Raw genomic sequence first — 14,870 nt, 5'->3', positions numbered from 1 at the left:
ATCATTTGGATATTGTCCGCTTTGGCCCGTTGCGTAATCAACCTCATGGTTTTAAAATGCGCATGTTAGAGAGAGGTTTCCACATCGTTGTAAGAAATGTGGGATCTCACAATCCACCCTCATGGGTCCACTGTTCAGTGTCTGGCTCTGATACCATTTGTAATAGCTTAAACTCACTAATAGCAAATATTGTCTGCTTTGTCTCGTTATGTATCATCGTCAACCTCATGATTTTAAAATGTGTCTACTAGAAACAGATTTTTACATCCTTATAAAAATGTTTTGTTACTCTCTTCAACCAATATAGGATCTCACACCTGTAAAATAATGTAATTTCGGGAATAAAAGGGCCACTTTTGTAAATAGTGGAAACTAGGTAATGTATTTAGTATAAAAAAATGGATATAAAATATTTAGGCCCAAGTTTACAAATGATAGGCCCAGATTTTGCATAGGAGCAAGTGGATCACAAGAAAGCCCAATTACAGCAACCGGCCCAATTTAGAATACGACATCGTTTCCCACATTCAAATTGTTACCCGGACCTTGCCGACGACGACGGCCCACCGGAATCTCCGGACGACGCTGGTCATGGAGTTTCGTAAGTTTCAGCATCAGTCTACTTATTTGTAGGACATTGCTGACGTCGAGAATGCTCCTGAGAATGCTGAGTATTTGAATTAAGAACGATGATCTTGAGGGCGTTGATGGACTCGGAGGAGATTAATGAGCATTTCTACTACGGGACATATTCATGCATCCAAGAGCGAAACGAGTGCCTGCGAGCACACTAAGCCCCGAAAGAGGGTAGATTGTGAGATCATACATCGGTTGAAAAGAAAAACGAAACATTTTTACAAGGATGTGGAAAACTCTAACTCACAGACACGTTTTAAAAACATTGAGGGAAAATCCAAGAATGAAAGTTTAAAGAGAACAATACTTGTTAGAAGTGAGCTTGTGCTATTATATGGTCTAGCACGACTGTTCGTATGTCTTCACAATTGCTTCGTTTGCCTTGGTTGGATAAGCAGCAACTAATTCTACGCTATCAACTTTGCGATGGGTGTGAGGTTGGAATCTTTTAAACAACAACTTTTTCTCTATCGTCCTTGAATAAAGTACACAATTTGTTCGGAATCCTCGAACAAAGTACATTATTTGTTCAACACTCGATACACTATGACTATTCCTTCGAGAATCACGACTTGTTTATTTAGATAAGGACATGAATATGATAATATATTAGGAATAACAAGTTCTCCATTGATATGATATTGTCCGGTTTGATTATAATCTCTTATTACTTTGCTTACGGGCATGATCTTGAAAATTGGACGTGGGATCGAGGGTAGTTCTGTAAATCGTTTACCATAACCACATGGCTGGTCTAACGGCAAAGAACACACACGGTCCTTCATGTCGAGGGATTTATGGCAAGCTTTGGCTAAGTTGCTTCTATAGTCAATTCCTTAACTATCCACATACTTTCCACTATTTGCGAAATTGGCCCAATTTATTTACTAAATTACGTTACACGGACATATTTACATATTGGTTCTTTAATTGTGAGATTCCACATCGGTTGAAGAAGGGAACAAAACATTTCTTTAAGGGGAAGAAACTTATCACTAATAGACACATTTTAAAACTGTGAAGTTGACGACAATACATAACAGGTCAAAGCGGACAATATCTGTTTTTAGTGGATTTTGACTGTTACAAATTGTATCAGAGTCAGACAGCGGGTGGTGTGCTAACAAGGAAGCTAGGTCCCCAAAGAGGTGGATTATGAAATCCAATTGTACTGTGTCAACGAGGACGCTAGACTAAAGGAAAATAGATTATGAGATCTCATATCTGTTCGAAACGAGAACAAAAGGTCGCTGGGCCCCACGCCCCAAGAGGCGAATGAAAATTAAGGTTTTTTTTTTTTTTTAAAAAAAAGAAATTTCCTACACTTTTTTCCCTTAAAAAATTTCATTATGAAATCTTTATGTTCGGAAATTAACTAATCAGTCCAAACATTATTTAATAGATAAAGTAAAAGTTATTTTGAATTAGTTAAGGAGTAATAGTAAAAAATACACATGGGCAATGAAGTGCAATTATTAGGAAGTGGAGGTCCGTTTCTGCAAAGAAAAGCTTTGACAAGGAATCCGAAGAACGACGACGATTATTGTTTAATTATGTCGTTAAAAAGGTTCCCGCCGTTTCCAACGGTAGTTCGTACGGAAACCCCGTTTACCCGAAACGCCGCAAAGATTCATACACGCCATCAATTTCGTCCTCACTTCCCATAAACATGTTCGTTTCCACAATATTTCACTTTTCTTTAATCCATTGGATCCATTATTCTCTTTATTTTGTGACATAAAATCTGCTTTAAATCATTAATCTACAGTTGTTCTTGAATTCTACGTTTCCCCTTTTTTTATATCCGATTCTGAGCTCTGTTCGCTGTTTTGGGTGTACTCCAAACCGAGCGAAGGAAGAAGAAGAAGACCCATCACTGTTTTTGAACCTTTTTTGCTGTGGAAATCAGATTTTATGGATTTGCAGAGGCGTTTTCTTGGTGGGTTCGCCATATCCGCTCTGGTTTTGCTGCTAATTTTTCCTTGTCATGTGACGGCTGGGGATATTGTTCATCATGACGATTTGACTCCCAAAAAGCCTGGCTGTGAGAACGATTTCATTCTGGTAGTATACCCTTTGGCTGTTTTTGTTTGTGCTCGAGTATTTGTTTCCATTTATTGGATCTGGGTTTTGATTGGGTTTCACCATTTGTTCTTCCTTTACCCAAATGCTTCATTTCTTTGATTTTTCAACTCCATTTGGACATTTCATATGATCATTTCTAGTTTGTATTGCTTCAGATGAATTGGTCTGTGTTTAGTTTTTTGAGCTGTAGTTTCTTATGATTCTCTCTAGTTTGTTTATATGAAGATATCATGCTTTTACAGTAAATTTTTTCTTCCGTTTGTTTATCAGTAGGTCGGCCTTGATGTATGTGTAGAATATTTCAGTTCCCACCTCGTGTGTGTTGTGTCTTTGTTTCAATCCTAGTCAACGAAGTCAACTTCCTTTAGTGCGGCTGAACGTTGTTTTAGTTTGTGTACTTCATAATGGGAGATACTCTTCCTGAAAAAGGTGCAAAGGATACCTTGGTGAAGATTGTCTGTTATTTGTGAACATGATTGTGTACTTATTTTTCTCTCAAACTTTTATTTCTTTGTACACCAAACCCACCTTAGTAAATATTGTTCTCTTTGTGTTTTTCTTTTCGGACTTCCCCTCAAAGTTTTTAAGACGGGTTTATTAGGGAGAGGTTTCCATACCCTTACAAAGAAGGCTTCAGTCTCCTCTCTAACAAATATGAAATCTCACAATCTACCCCACTTCGAGGACCAGTGGCCTGCTAACACACTACCTCGTGTCCACCTCTTTTCAGGGCTTAGTCTCCTCATTGGCACATCGTCCGGTGTCTGCCTTTGATACCATTTGTAACGGCCCAAGCCTGCCGCTAGCAGATATTGTTCTTTTTAAACTTTCGCTCAAGGTTTTTAAACCGTGTTTGCTAGGAAGAGGTTTCCACACCCTTATAAAGAATGTTTCGTTCTCCTCTCCAATAGATATAGGATCTCACAATCCACCCTTCTTTGGGGCCCAGTGTCCTGCTAGCACACTGCCTCATGTCCACTCCCTTTCAGGGCTTAGCCTCCTTGTTGGCACATCGTTCGGTGTCTGGCTCTGATACCATTTGTAACGGTCCAAGCCCACTACTAGCAGTATTGTCCTCTATGAACTTTCCCTTTCGGGTTTCCCCTCAAGGTTTTTAAAACGCATTTTCTAGGGAGAGGGTTTCCACGCCCTTATAAAGAATGTTTCGATTTCCTCCCCAACCAAGGTTGGATCTCACATATAGTGTCATTAATCGAGGGTCAATTCTTTCTGCTGTTCTTGTTGCCGATTCAGAATTCCCAATGCTTGGTTGCCGGTTGACGTTGAATACAACTTATTTATGAGACTGTATGCTAATTTATTTGAGTAGTTCTACCTTTTTTTGGTTAGTCTGGCTTAATTTTTCTTTGTACCTGTTAGGTGAAAGTTCAAACTTGGATTGATGGCAAAGAAGCTAGTGAATTTGTTGGCGTTGGTGCTAGATTTGGCGCTACCATCGTGTCAAAGGAGAAAAATGCAAACCAAACACGCCTAGTTCTTGCACATCCCCGTGATTGTTGCGGTGTGCCAAAGAACAAGGTACTTCTTCTAGTGGCATGAAGCTTGAAACCTTGGGCACAATAATTAACCATGCATGAAACTTGTCATTTGTTAGCTTTCTGGAGATATAATCATGGTTGATCGAGGTCACTGCAAATTTACTACTAAAGCAAATATTGCAGAAGCTGCAGGTGCTTCAGCTATACTCATAGTAAATAACCAAAGAGGCAAGTGATGGTAGCTATTTGTGTTTAGATTTGCCTAATGTTCTTCAGCTTTCATATCCTCTAAACATGCTTCTGGGCTATTCAGAGCTTTACAAGATGGTTTGTGATCCTGATGAGACTGATCTTGATATACATATACCTGCTGTCATGCTCCCACAAGATGCTGGTACAAGCTTGGAGAAGATGCTGATCAGCAATTCATCAGGTATGCTTTACGTACAAAACACTAATTTTAGTGGCAATTGATTGGTCTGGTTGCGTTATGGAGTCTGCTGCTTATTTATAGCTTATTCAATTGTTATACAAGCTATACATGGAAAATGGTAATATATAGTAAACAACTATTTATAGTAAAAAGTGTAGAAGATTGTTGGGAGGGAGCTCCATATTGGCTAATTAAGGGGTTCATCATGGGTTTAAAGTAAGGAATACATCTCCATTGGTACGAGGTCTTTTGGGGAAGCTCAAAGTAAAGCCATGAGAGTTTATGCTCAAAGTGGACAATATGATACTATTGTGGAGAGTCGTGATTCTTAACATGGTATCAGAGTCATGCTCTTAACTTAGTCATGTCAATAGAATCCTCAAATGTCGAACAAAGAAGTTGAGACCCTTGAAAGTGTAGTCAAAAGTGACTCAAATGTCGAACAGAGGGTGTACTTTGTTTGAGAGCTCCAAAGAAAGGAGTCGAGCCTCAATTAAGGGGAGGTTGTTCGAGGGCTCCATAGGCCTCAGGGGAGGCTCTATGGTGCACTTTGTTCGAGGGGAGAGGATTGTTGAGGATTGTTGGGAGGGAGTCTCACATTGGCTAATTAAGGAGTTGATCATGGGTTTATAAGAAAGGAATACATCTCCATTGGTATGAGACCTTTTAGGGAAGCCCAAAGCAAAGCCATGAGAATTTATGCTCAAAATGGACAATATCATACCATTATGGAGAGTCGTGATTCCTAACAAAAAGCTGGTAGAGCTATATATAATAGATGGTTATATCTGGTAAAGCTATATTATAGTACACTAAACCATATATATATTCACTTACACACCGTTTTAAAAATGTACTTTCTGCCTTCTTTGTATTCTCTATCACTGGACATATCTAAAGTCATCCATATAAACCTTTAGTCAATATTCTTCCTTGCATGTTCTCTCCTATTCTTTGTGTTCATCTAGATCGAGTATGTGCGTTGTTGTGCGAAGATAACAGTCATTTCATTAATTGACATTTGAAAATCAACTTTTTGTCATTCCTTAAAAGTTTTTGGACTCTGAAGTGTCTGTTCAGCTCTACTCTCCACTACGACCACCTGTCGACATAGCTGAAGTATTCTTATGGTTGATGGCTGTCGGTATGATCTTATGCTCATCCTTTTGGTCTGCCTGGAGTGCTAGGGAAGCTGCCATTGAGCAGGACAAGCTACTAAAGGTAACCTTTTTCATATTGTTCGCTAAGGTGTTGTTCTTCTAATAGATAAGGTATACTTGATGAATTACAAGTTCTTATAGGATGGTGCAGATGATATTCAAAATGCTGAAGATGTGGGCAGCCCTGGTGTTGTGTATATCAACATGGCATCAGCCGTCCTGTTTGTTGTCGTTGCTTCGTGCTTTTTGATTTTGCTTTACAAACTCATGTCGTATTGGTTCATCGAGCTTTTGGTTGTCCTTTTCTGCATAGGAGGTGCAGAGGGCTTGCAAACTTGTTTGGTCGCTTTATTGTCAAGGTAAAATTGATTGTGCCCTTGCTACATTTGACATTTATAAAATTCTTAGCTGATACAAGAGCGAACAGATCTATTTAGTTACTGATATCATATAGTAGGTGCTCATAGATAACTTAGTAAACATTCATTCTTTTTAATATCAAAGAGTTAGTTCTCCTTGACAAGCCAGATGTAACAGCTAAAGTCCATTGTTAGTAGATATTAGTAGATATTGTCCTTTTTGGGTTTTCCTTTTAAGCTTCCACTCAAGGTTTTTAAAACACGTCTGTCAGGGAGAGGTTTCTACACCCTTATAAAGAATGTTTCATTCCTCTCTCCAACTGATGTGAGATCTCATAATCCACCCCCTTCGGGGTCCAATATTCTCGCTGACACTCATTCCTCTCTCCAATCAATGTGGGATCTCACAATCCACTCCTTCAAAGCCCTAAAGCATAAGGTCAGTTACTTGGTTGATCTCACAAGGAAAGTCTTCCAAACTTAAATCTAGCGTCATTACAAAAGAGTTTTTAAAAGTTTACACTCGATCAGCGATGATAATGTTAAGTGTCGTGAAATGTTAATCACCAAACTATTATTAACTTGAGAAAGAATGTCCAAAATGCAACTTGTATAAATAGTTGGAGCTTGATGAAGAATTGCTTAGTAATATTTGTCTGAACTGTATAAAGCAGTGAGTGCTGATACATGCATATGATCATGCAGATGCTTTAAGCATGTTGGAGAATCATACATCAAAGTGCCATTCTTTGGAGCTGTTTCATACCTCACACTGGCTGTTTCTCCATTCTGCATAGCATTTGCTGTTCTTTGGGCTGTTTATCGAAACGTGTCGTTTGCCTGGATCGGTCAAGACATGCTTGTAAGAAAATGGTGTCAGCAAGAACCTATTACTGTCTAATAATGTAACCAGCTAACTGCTTGTTATGATGCTGTGTTAACCAGGGAATTGCACTGATCATTACAGTTCTTCAAATAGTTCGCATACCAAATCTCAAGGTACCCATTTTGGAACACTGTTCTATGTTTACGTATGCTTGAACACCCCCTCTTAATATTTATCTCACTCGATTGGATTTGAGTGTTTGCAAGGTTGGAACAGTGCTGCTCAGTTGTGCCTTCCTATATGATATCTTTTGGGTCTTTGTTTCTAAGAAGTTGTTCAATGAAAGTGTGATGATTGTGGTAAGGAGAGAGTACCATTATCACTAGCATTGTCGTAGTCTAGAAGAAGATGAACTCACAAGTACTTTACTGAGCTGCTATTAAAAATCATGACAGGTAGCTCGTGGTGATAAAAGCGGAGAGGATGGCATCCCAATGCTGCTGAAGATCCCTCGCATGTTTGATCCATGGGGTGGTTATAGCATTATTGGATTTGGTGATATCCTTTTACCTGGACTCGTTGTAGCGTTTTCTCTCAGGTTTAAGCGTCGTCTTACCTTCTTGCAAGCTTTCTCGTATATTTTATGTGTTGGGTCAAATGAAAGATGTAACCGCTCAAGCCTACCGCTATCAGATATTGTCCTCTTTGGGTTTTCCCTTCTAGGCTTCCCCTCAAGGTTCTAAAATGTGTCTGCTAGGGAGAGGTTTTCACGTCCTTATAAGGAATGTTTCGTTTCCCTCTCCAACCGATGTACTCTTTTAGGGTTTCCCTCGAGGTTTTAAAATGCGTTTACTAAGGAGAGATTTTCAAACCCTTATAAGGAATGTTTCGTTCACCTCTCCATCTGATGTGGGATCTCACAAACCACCCTCATCGGGAGCCAACGTCCTTGCTGGCACGATCGCCTGGTGTATGACTTTGATATCATTTGTAATAGCCCAAACACACCGCTAGCAGATATTGTTCTCTTTTGACTTTCCCTTTCGGGCTTCCCCTCAAGGTTTTATAACGCGTCTACTAGGGAGAGGTTTTCACACCCTTATAAGGAATTCTTCGTTCCCCTCTCCATCTGATGTGGGATCTCACAATTCACCAACTTGGGGGCCCAACGTTCTCACTGGCACACCGCCTGGTGTATGTCTTTGATACCATTTGTAACAGCCAAAGCACACCGCTAGCAAATATTGTCTTCTTTGGACTTCCCCTTTTGGGCTTTCCCTCAACATTCTAAAACGTGTTTACTAGGGAGAGGTTTTCACACTCTTATAAGGAATGCTTCGTTCCCCTCTCCATCCGATGCGGGATCTCAAAAACTACCCCCATCAGGGGCCTAGCGTTCTCACTGGCACACCGTCTGGTGTATGGCTTTGATATCACTTGTAACCGCCCAAACACATAGTTAGTAGATATTGTCCTGTTTGGGCTTTCCCTTTCAAGCTTCACCTCAAGATTTTAAAACGTGTTTACTAAGTGGAGGTTTCCACACCCTTATAAGTGGAGGTTTCCACACCCATCAGGGGCCTAGCGTTCTCACTGGCACACCGTCTGGTGTATGGCTTTGATATCACTTGTAACCGCCCAAACACATAGTTAGTAGATATTGTCCTGTTTGGGCTTTCCCTTTCAAGCTTCACCTCAAGATTTTAAAACGTGTTTACTAAGTGGAGGTTTCCACACCCTTATAAGAAATGTTTTGTTCCCTTCTTCTAATCGAAACATTTTTTATAAGCATGTGGAAACCTCTTCCTAGCAGCTTGGGTAGTAACAAAGATATGTTTTCTTTCGAAACTGTTTGTGAGGAACCATCTGTTCATAGCTTGTCAGTCCAAAGCCACTACATAATGAATGCTTCGGATATCCTTACAGGTATGACTGGTTGGCAAATAAGAGCCTCCGGCTCGGTTACTTCTTACCAGCAATGCTTGCTTATGGGTCAGGTATATGCTTAAAAAGTGTTCTCTAAATAGTGTTTATAAAAAGGCTAGTTTCTGATGTTTGGTCCATATCTTGAAAGTTTTATTGAAATGTTTGTCAGGTCTTCTGATCACCTATGTTGCTTTGAACCTGATGGACGGTCACGGCCAGCCTGCGCTGCTTTACATCGTCCCGTTTATGCTCGGTAAGTTACTTTACACCCGACACCATTGGTGACCATGAAAAGAACTAGAAAACAAACGAACTCGAGTTTGTCAAACACAAAAAACTAACCATGATTAACACATATCGAAACATGTTCGTATCTTGAATATCGATTACCCCACATGACCGGATAGTTCACGTCTCGATCTAGGAACCCTTTTGACACTGGGGAAGAAGAGAGGAGATTTGGGGATTCTTTGGACAAAAGGAGAACCAGAGAGGGCCTGCCCTCATGCCCATCTGCTCATCAATGAGGATTAATATGAAGAAAAGTTAGACTCTTCATTACATGTATATCATATTGTAGTGTTCATAGCATATATAATCTTGTTCTATATATTAGGAATGTGATCAAGCCTACCTGCCTAGAGTATGCAAGACCTGCCTATCAAAGTAGAACGTAATGTTGTAAACAATGAAGATTATGAGGTTTTTATAACTTGGTATGATGCTAACTTGGCTATGAACTTTTGATGTATTCTTTAATTGGATGATTCAAATTGTATATATCATCTATTTGTGCATGTTTTTCTCTTTGTGATGTTTGCTAACCATTATCCATGTCGAGGTCGAGGTCGACGTGAATAACGAACGATTAATATTTTTCTCTCGTACCCTTCTTCAACACATCAATGACGACTTTCATACTTGTCGGTTGTCACAGTCGCACTCTTTTGGCGATAGGATAGGTAATTCTGCAGCACTTGTTCTAACTCCACAAACAAGTTAGCTGTACTTTGCAAGTAATTCTGATGTATAATCGAGCCTTGAGTCACATTTTGAGAAAATGTTTTATAAAACATGAACGAGAAAATTAGTTAAGCATGGTAGATGCATCGAAAACATGTGGGCAAGAGATATTACACTACATTTTGAAGCATTTTGCCACATAAACTGAAATTATAAAATAATAAAATAATAAAACATGAAAGGAAGATAAAAAGGTTTGGTATTGGATAAGCATGTGATCATAGACAACACGTCTTAAATAAGCATGACCGCGACTAACTTAATACTACTAAGTTATAACTTGAAAGCAAAACGAGCCCTTAAAATTAATCAATTAACTAAAATAAATTTGGAATAAATGTACAAATTTATACTAAAAGATAACAATGTAAAGCAGATGAATGGCTATGAATGTGATGGAAAGGGTGGGTTGGTTGAGATGGGTTGTGGGTACTAAAGGCTGCATGTGAATGATGTTGGCACAATCCCATTGGCAGTGAGACATCCAATGGGTATGAGCTGTCAACCACTCTCACCTCACCCTCGTCCTATGGGTCAGCTCGGAAATGTTAATAGGTAAGTTTATGACCCGACCCGACCCTCACACTCGACTAAAACTTTTTTTTTTAATAGTTGAGTTGAATTAGATTCATTACTTATTTTGAATTGAAAAATCTTTACTAGAACTATTTGTTAAGTCTCAACGTATGAGTATGGGTAATAGAAAAATGAGGATTGGCCCACATGGGCCGTTTCGAAAAAATGAAAAACATTTGGGGTGAGATTGGTGGTCCCACTGACCCCTTTTATGGGTAACTCGTGTTGATTAGGGCACATGGGTTGGAATTGTTTTCTCCTAACAAAATTTTAAGATATAGATTTTTTATTCTAAAAGCGGTATTGGGCCACGTACACTCGAAGCTTGAGTTAGGTTTTAGTTCGAATTGGTGTTGAGTCAAGCTGATTAGGATTGCATAGCTCTGGAAATGAGTGATCATGTACTTGAGTTGAGCTCATTCTTGATTAACATATAACTCTAATGTTGTTTGAGCCTTCACTTCGACCTCGAACACGAGTTTCTCAGTGATTAGGTCACATAGATGTAACAGCCCAAGTCCACTACAAGTAAATATTGTATGATTTAGCTTGTTACGTATTGTAGTTAGGTTCACGATTTTAAAACGCGTCGGTTATCACAATCTTACAAATAATGTTTTATTCTTTTCTCCAACTGTCGAGAGATCTCATAATGACACAGTCCTAATTCATCCCGAAACAACTTCTATAAGAATTTTACGACAAATGAAGTGAAATCGACACATCAAAGTTTCTATCAAATCAAACTCTCACGTTTGTTGTTGAATTTGAAAAGGCAATTGCAACTTTACTATAACTTTATCTCATCCTCTAATTTTGGGGGTAAATTCTAATTCCCCCCTCCCACGTCATCTTATCTTGCTAAATGCTCCTCAAAGAGTTTCATTATTTCACTCGCGGCCCAAGAGGTGTGGGAACCACACGTGGGCCTTGTAACGGTCAGAAAACGGTCACTTGATCTCAGCCACTCGATTCGGTTTTGTTTGTTTCTTCTCTGTGGCTCTGATTTTCGTACCGTTAATAAAAGGTTAAATCCGGTTGAGCAAAAAGCTGGAATCCATCATCAATAACTTCGCCCTTTTTGTTAAATTACCTATTTGCCCTCCCCCACTTTTTTTTTTTCTTTTCTTTTTTTTTTTCTTTTAAATAATCCAAATCCACCAACCTTCACCAATTTTTTTATATTATTATTAATAAATCATTTATTACATTTTCTAAATAATAAAATTAGTAATTTTCATTTTTTTTACCAAATAAATTAATAATTAATACTCTTAGTCCAAAGTAAATAAATTATGTTAATTGAGTTAATAATTGAGTAAATAAATTTGTTATTTTTTTAATTTTTTAACAAAATTAAAATTATCGACCAATTATTTAAACTTAATTAATTAAAGCTTTGTTAGATAAGTATTTGAGTTTTTTTTTAAAAAAAAATTATTTTTAGAAATTAAACTTATGTATTAAAAAAACCATTTAATAAATAATGGCTCATTTAACTCGAAAGAGTAAGATTTTTAAAATTTTAAATTTTAACTTATCTCTTGATTTTTATATTATATTTAAATTAAAATTTTAGAGTTTGATATATATGTTGAGGATGAAAGTCACACATCCGCTGATTTAGGGAATAAAACCTAAAGTAAAGCCATGAGAGCTTATGCATGGTAGAGACACTATTTTTATAGTTAAATTATTTAAGCTAAAAATTTATTAATATAAAATTAAAATTTAAAAGTTGAATTTTTAAAAATATAAAATTCATTAAATGAGAATTAAGAATCCGAAAAGCTAAAATTTAAAAGAAAAAGAAAAATTGAGAGAGACAAAATATGATTAAAAAGAAAAAGATGACACTCTGGAAAGTGTTGCTCTTGAGGATAAGGACAGCAAGGATAGACCCACCCCATGACCTGTCAAACCCATTGCCTTTTTCCAGAAAGATCCCCTAAATTACGATAATGCCCCCGTCCCTAATTTCTATGCTTATTTACATTATTATAATAATCATCAAATTAAAGCCTTAATTAACCCTTCTAATTTCTATAATTATATTTCTTTTAATCACTTAAAATTTCATCATGTCCCTCCAAAAGGGAAAAGAAATCATAATGATTCTTATATTTTAATCCAACTGAATTTGACACCTCATTTGTTTTAATTAATTTATTTTTTTTTTACCATTTTTTAAAATAAAAATCTTTTAACTTTTAAATATTTAAAATTTAGACGTGAAATAATATGTACGATGATTATCGTGAACACGGATAGCGATCCAAATTTTCATTCAAAAAATTTTAAATAAATATTATTTAATTTAACATTTTTCTTAATTCACATATTTTTAAAAAATATTATTATTATTTTTTTTAAGTGGGTGAGTCGAATTATTCCATTTTTTAAAATTAAAATAAATATTTATTCTCGGAGTTTTTTTTTTTCTCCAAGTCCATTAAATCATTCAATGTCAATATTAAGAATTAATTGATTTGTGAAAATGTCATTCGCTAATTATAATTCTTAAAACTTATTTATTTTTTTATTATTATATTTTATCGATATATAATAAACTTAAAGTCTCAATTTGGATATTTTATTCTTAGGGTTTTTACATAATTTAAAAGTTATTTTAACAATATTAATTTAACCCAAATGTTTTATCAATAAATAAATAAAAAGAACGACGTCGTTTTGGGGAAGGTAACGCATAAATCCTATAAAACAAACCCCATCAGCCTACTCCCTACTTCTATCTTCTTCCCCAAAAGCAACAGAAATCCATTGTGAGGAGAGAGAAACCGAATTTTAGAGAGAGAAACCCGCCATAGTCACACGGCTCAGTTCAAAACCAAACTCGGCAAAGACGAAGGAAATGGAGGGCAAAGAAGAGGACGTGAAGCTAGGAGCTAACAAGTACTCTGAAAGACAGCCAATCGGTACATCAGCTCAGACGGACAAGGACTACAAAGAGCCGCCGCCTGCTCCGCTGTACGAGCCCGGCGAGCTCACGTCATGGTCCTTTTACAGAGCCGGAATTGCGGAGTTCGTGGCCACATTCTTGTTCCTGTACATCACCATCTTGACGGTGATGGGAGTCAGCCGAGCTCCGTCCAAATGCTCCACCGTCGGCATTCAGGGCATCGCTTGGGCGTTCGGTGGCATGATCTTCGCTCTCGTCTACTGCACCGCCGGCATCTCCGGTAACCCATAAACCCCTTTTGTTCTTCCTTTACTCTGTTCTTAGATCTGTTAAGAAAGCTGGTTTTGATTCAACTTTCTGGTTTGCTCTGTTTTGCTCTGTTTTTTCTCAGGTGGGCATATTAATCCGGCGGTGACGTTCGGGCTTTTCTTGGCGAGAAAGCTGTCGCTCACCAGAGCCATATTCTACATCATAATGCAGTGCCTAGGCGCAATCTGCGGCGCCGGCGTCGTGAAGGGTTTTGAGAAGTCCATCTACGAGCAAAAGCTAGGCGGCGCTAACTTCGTCGCCGCTGGCTACACCAAAGGCAGCGGCCTCGGCGCCGAGATCATCGGCACCTTCGTTCTGGTCTACACCGTCTTCTCTGCCACCGACGCCAAGAGAAACGCCAGAGATTCTCACGTCCCTGTAAGAGAAATTCTTGCTCTGTTCTAATCCCCTGTTTTTGCATGTAAACTTATGATTTGGTTGAATGTTGAACGCAGATTTTGGCTCCTCTTCCAATTGGGTTTGCTGTGTTCTTGGTTCATTTGGCCACCATTCCGATCACCGGCACCGGCATTAACCCGGCGAGAAGTCTCGGAGCTGCCATTATCTACAACAGGGAACACGCATGGGATGACCATGTGAGTGTAACGCTATAAATTACCATTTTAGCATTGATTTTGGTACCCATTCTTGCTCACTAATTGAGGTAACTTCTATTATGTTGCAGTGGATCTTCTGGGTGGGGCCGTTCATTGGAGCTGCTCTGGCTGCGATTTACCACCAGATCATCATCAGAGCTATTCCATTCAAGGCCAGAGCTTGAAGAGAAGACCTTGATTCATTATCTTTGGAGTATCATCTTTTTATCATGTGTTTTTGTAATCTTTATTTGTTAATTTGGTGCCCTTCAGGTTCAGAACTGAGATGGATTTGTGTGTAAATTATTTTTGTGTTGTAATTTTCATGTTTTTATTGGACTTTTATTCTTTTGTGCATGAACTATCTCATTGGAATGTTTTTTTTTTTTTGTTTTTTCTTTTATAAGGTCAAAAGGATTCGAATCTCTACTATCTTTTTTTTGGAATAGAACGGAATAGGAGGTTCTAATTCTCATATTCTGTGATTGTGTGAAGTTAGAGATTCAAGTTCCCTCGTCTCGT

General features: G+C 38.0%; 2 protein-coding genes across 2 annotated transcripts; both read left to right on the top strand.

The window, feature by feature from the left end:
* The first annotated feature begins 2,261 nt into the window (after positions 1-2,261).
* Positions 2,262-9,564, top strand: LOC111469043 (signal peptide peptidase-like 2). The gene is made up of 13 exons (XM_023114265.1): positions 2,262-2,700; positions 4,102-4,260; positions 4,337-4,448; positions 4,534-4,653; positions 5,723-5,874; positions 5,955-6,172; positions 6,878-7,034; positions 7,118-7,171; positions 7,265-7,357; positions 7,454-7,596; positions 8,925-8,995; positions 9,094-9,177; positions 9,349-9,564. Exons 1-13 carry the CDS (start codon positions 2,551-2,553, stop codon positions 9,456-9,458), a joined length of 1,623 nt encoding a protein of 540 aa, XP_022970033.1. The 5' UTR covers positions 2,262-2,550; the 3' UTR covers positions 9,459-9,564.
* Positions 9,565-13,263: 3,699 nt separating this feature from the next.
* On the top strand, positions 13,264-14,705 carry LOC111469079 (aquaporin PIP1-3-like). The gene is made up of 4 exons (XM_023114311.1): positions 13,264-13,723; positions 13,835-14,130; positions 14,208-14,348; positions 14,438-14,705. Exons 1-4 carry the CDS (start codon positions 13,396-13,398, stop codon positions 14,531-14,533), a joined length of 861 nt encoding a protein of 286 aa, XP_022970079.1. The 5' UTR covers positions 13,264-13,395; the 3' UTR covers positions 14,534-14,705.
* The last annotated feature ends 165 nt before the right edge of the window (positions 14,706-14,870 follow it).

Source organism: Cucurbita maxima, unplaced genomic scaffold (assembly GCF_002738345.1).
Source record: "Cucurbita maxima cultivar Rimu unplaced genomic scaffold, Cmax_1.0 Cma_Scf00038, whole genome shotgun sequence".
NCBI lineage: Eukaryota > Viridiplantae > Streptophyta > Magnoliopsida > Cucurbitales > Cucurbitaceae > Cucurbita > Cucurbita maxima.
Note: the sequence above shows the minus strand (reverse complement) of the source record. Positions and strands in the feature narration are given on the sequence as shown.

Bases quoted from the DNA above. Each gene is read 5' to 3' on its own strand.
- LOC111469079 (XM_023114311.1), top strand. From the start codon at position 13,396: ATGGAGGGCAAAGAAGAGGACGTGAAGCTAGGAGCTAACAAGTACTCT. The intron at 13,724-13,834 runs GTAACCCATAAA...GTTTTTTCTCAG, and splicing joins CTGCACCGCCGGCATCTCCG to GTGGGCATATTAATCCGGCG. The intron at 14,349-14,437 runs GTGAGTGTAACG...ATTATGTTGCAG, and splicing joins AACACGCATGGGATGACCAT to TGGATCTTCTGGGTGGGGCC.
- LOC111469043 (XM_023114265.1), top strand. From the start codon at position 2,551: ATGGATTTGCAGAGGCGTTTTCTTGGTGGGTTCGCCATATCCGCTCTG. The intron at 6,173-6,877 runs GTAAAATTGATT...ATGATCATGCAG, and splicing joins TTGGTCGCTTTATTGTCAAG to ATGCTTTAAGCATGTTGGAG. The intron at 7,597-8,924 runs GTTTAAGCGTCG...ATATCCTTACAG, and splicing joins GTTGTAGCGTTTTCTCTCAG to GTATGACTGGTTGGCAAATA.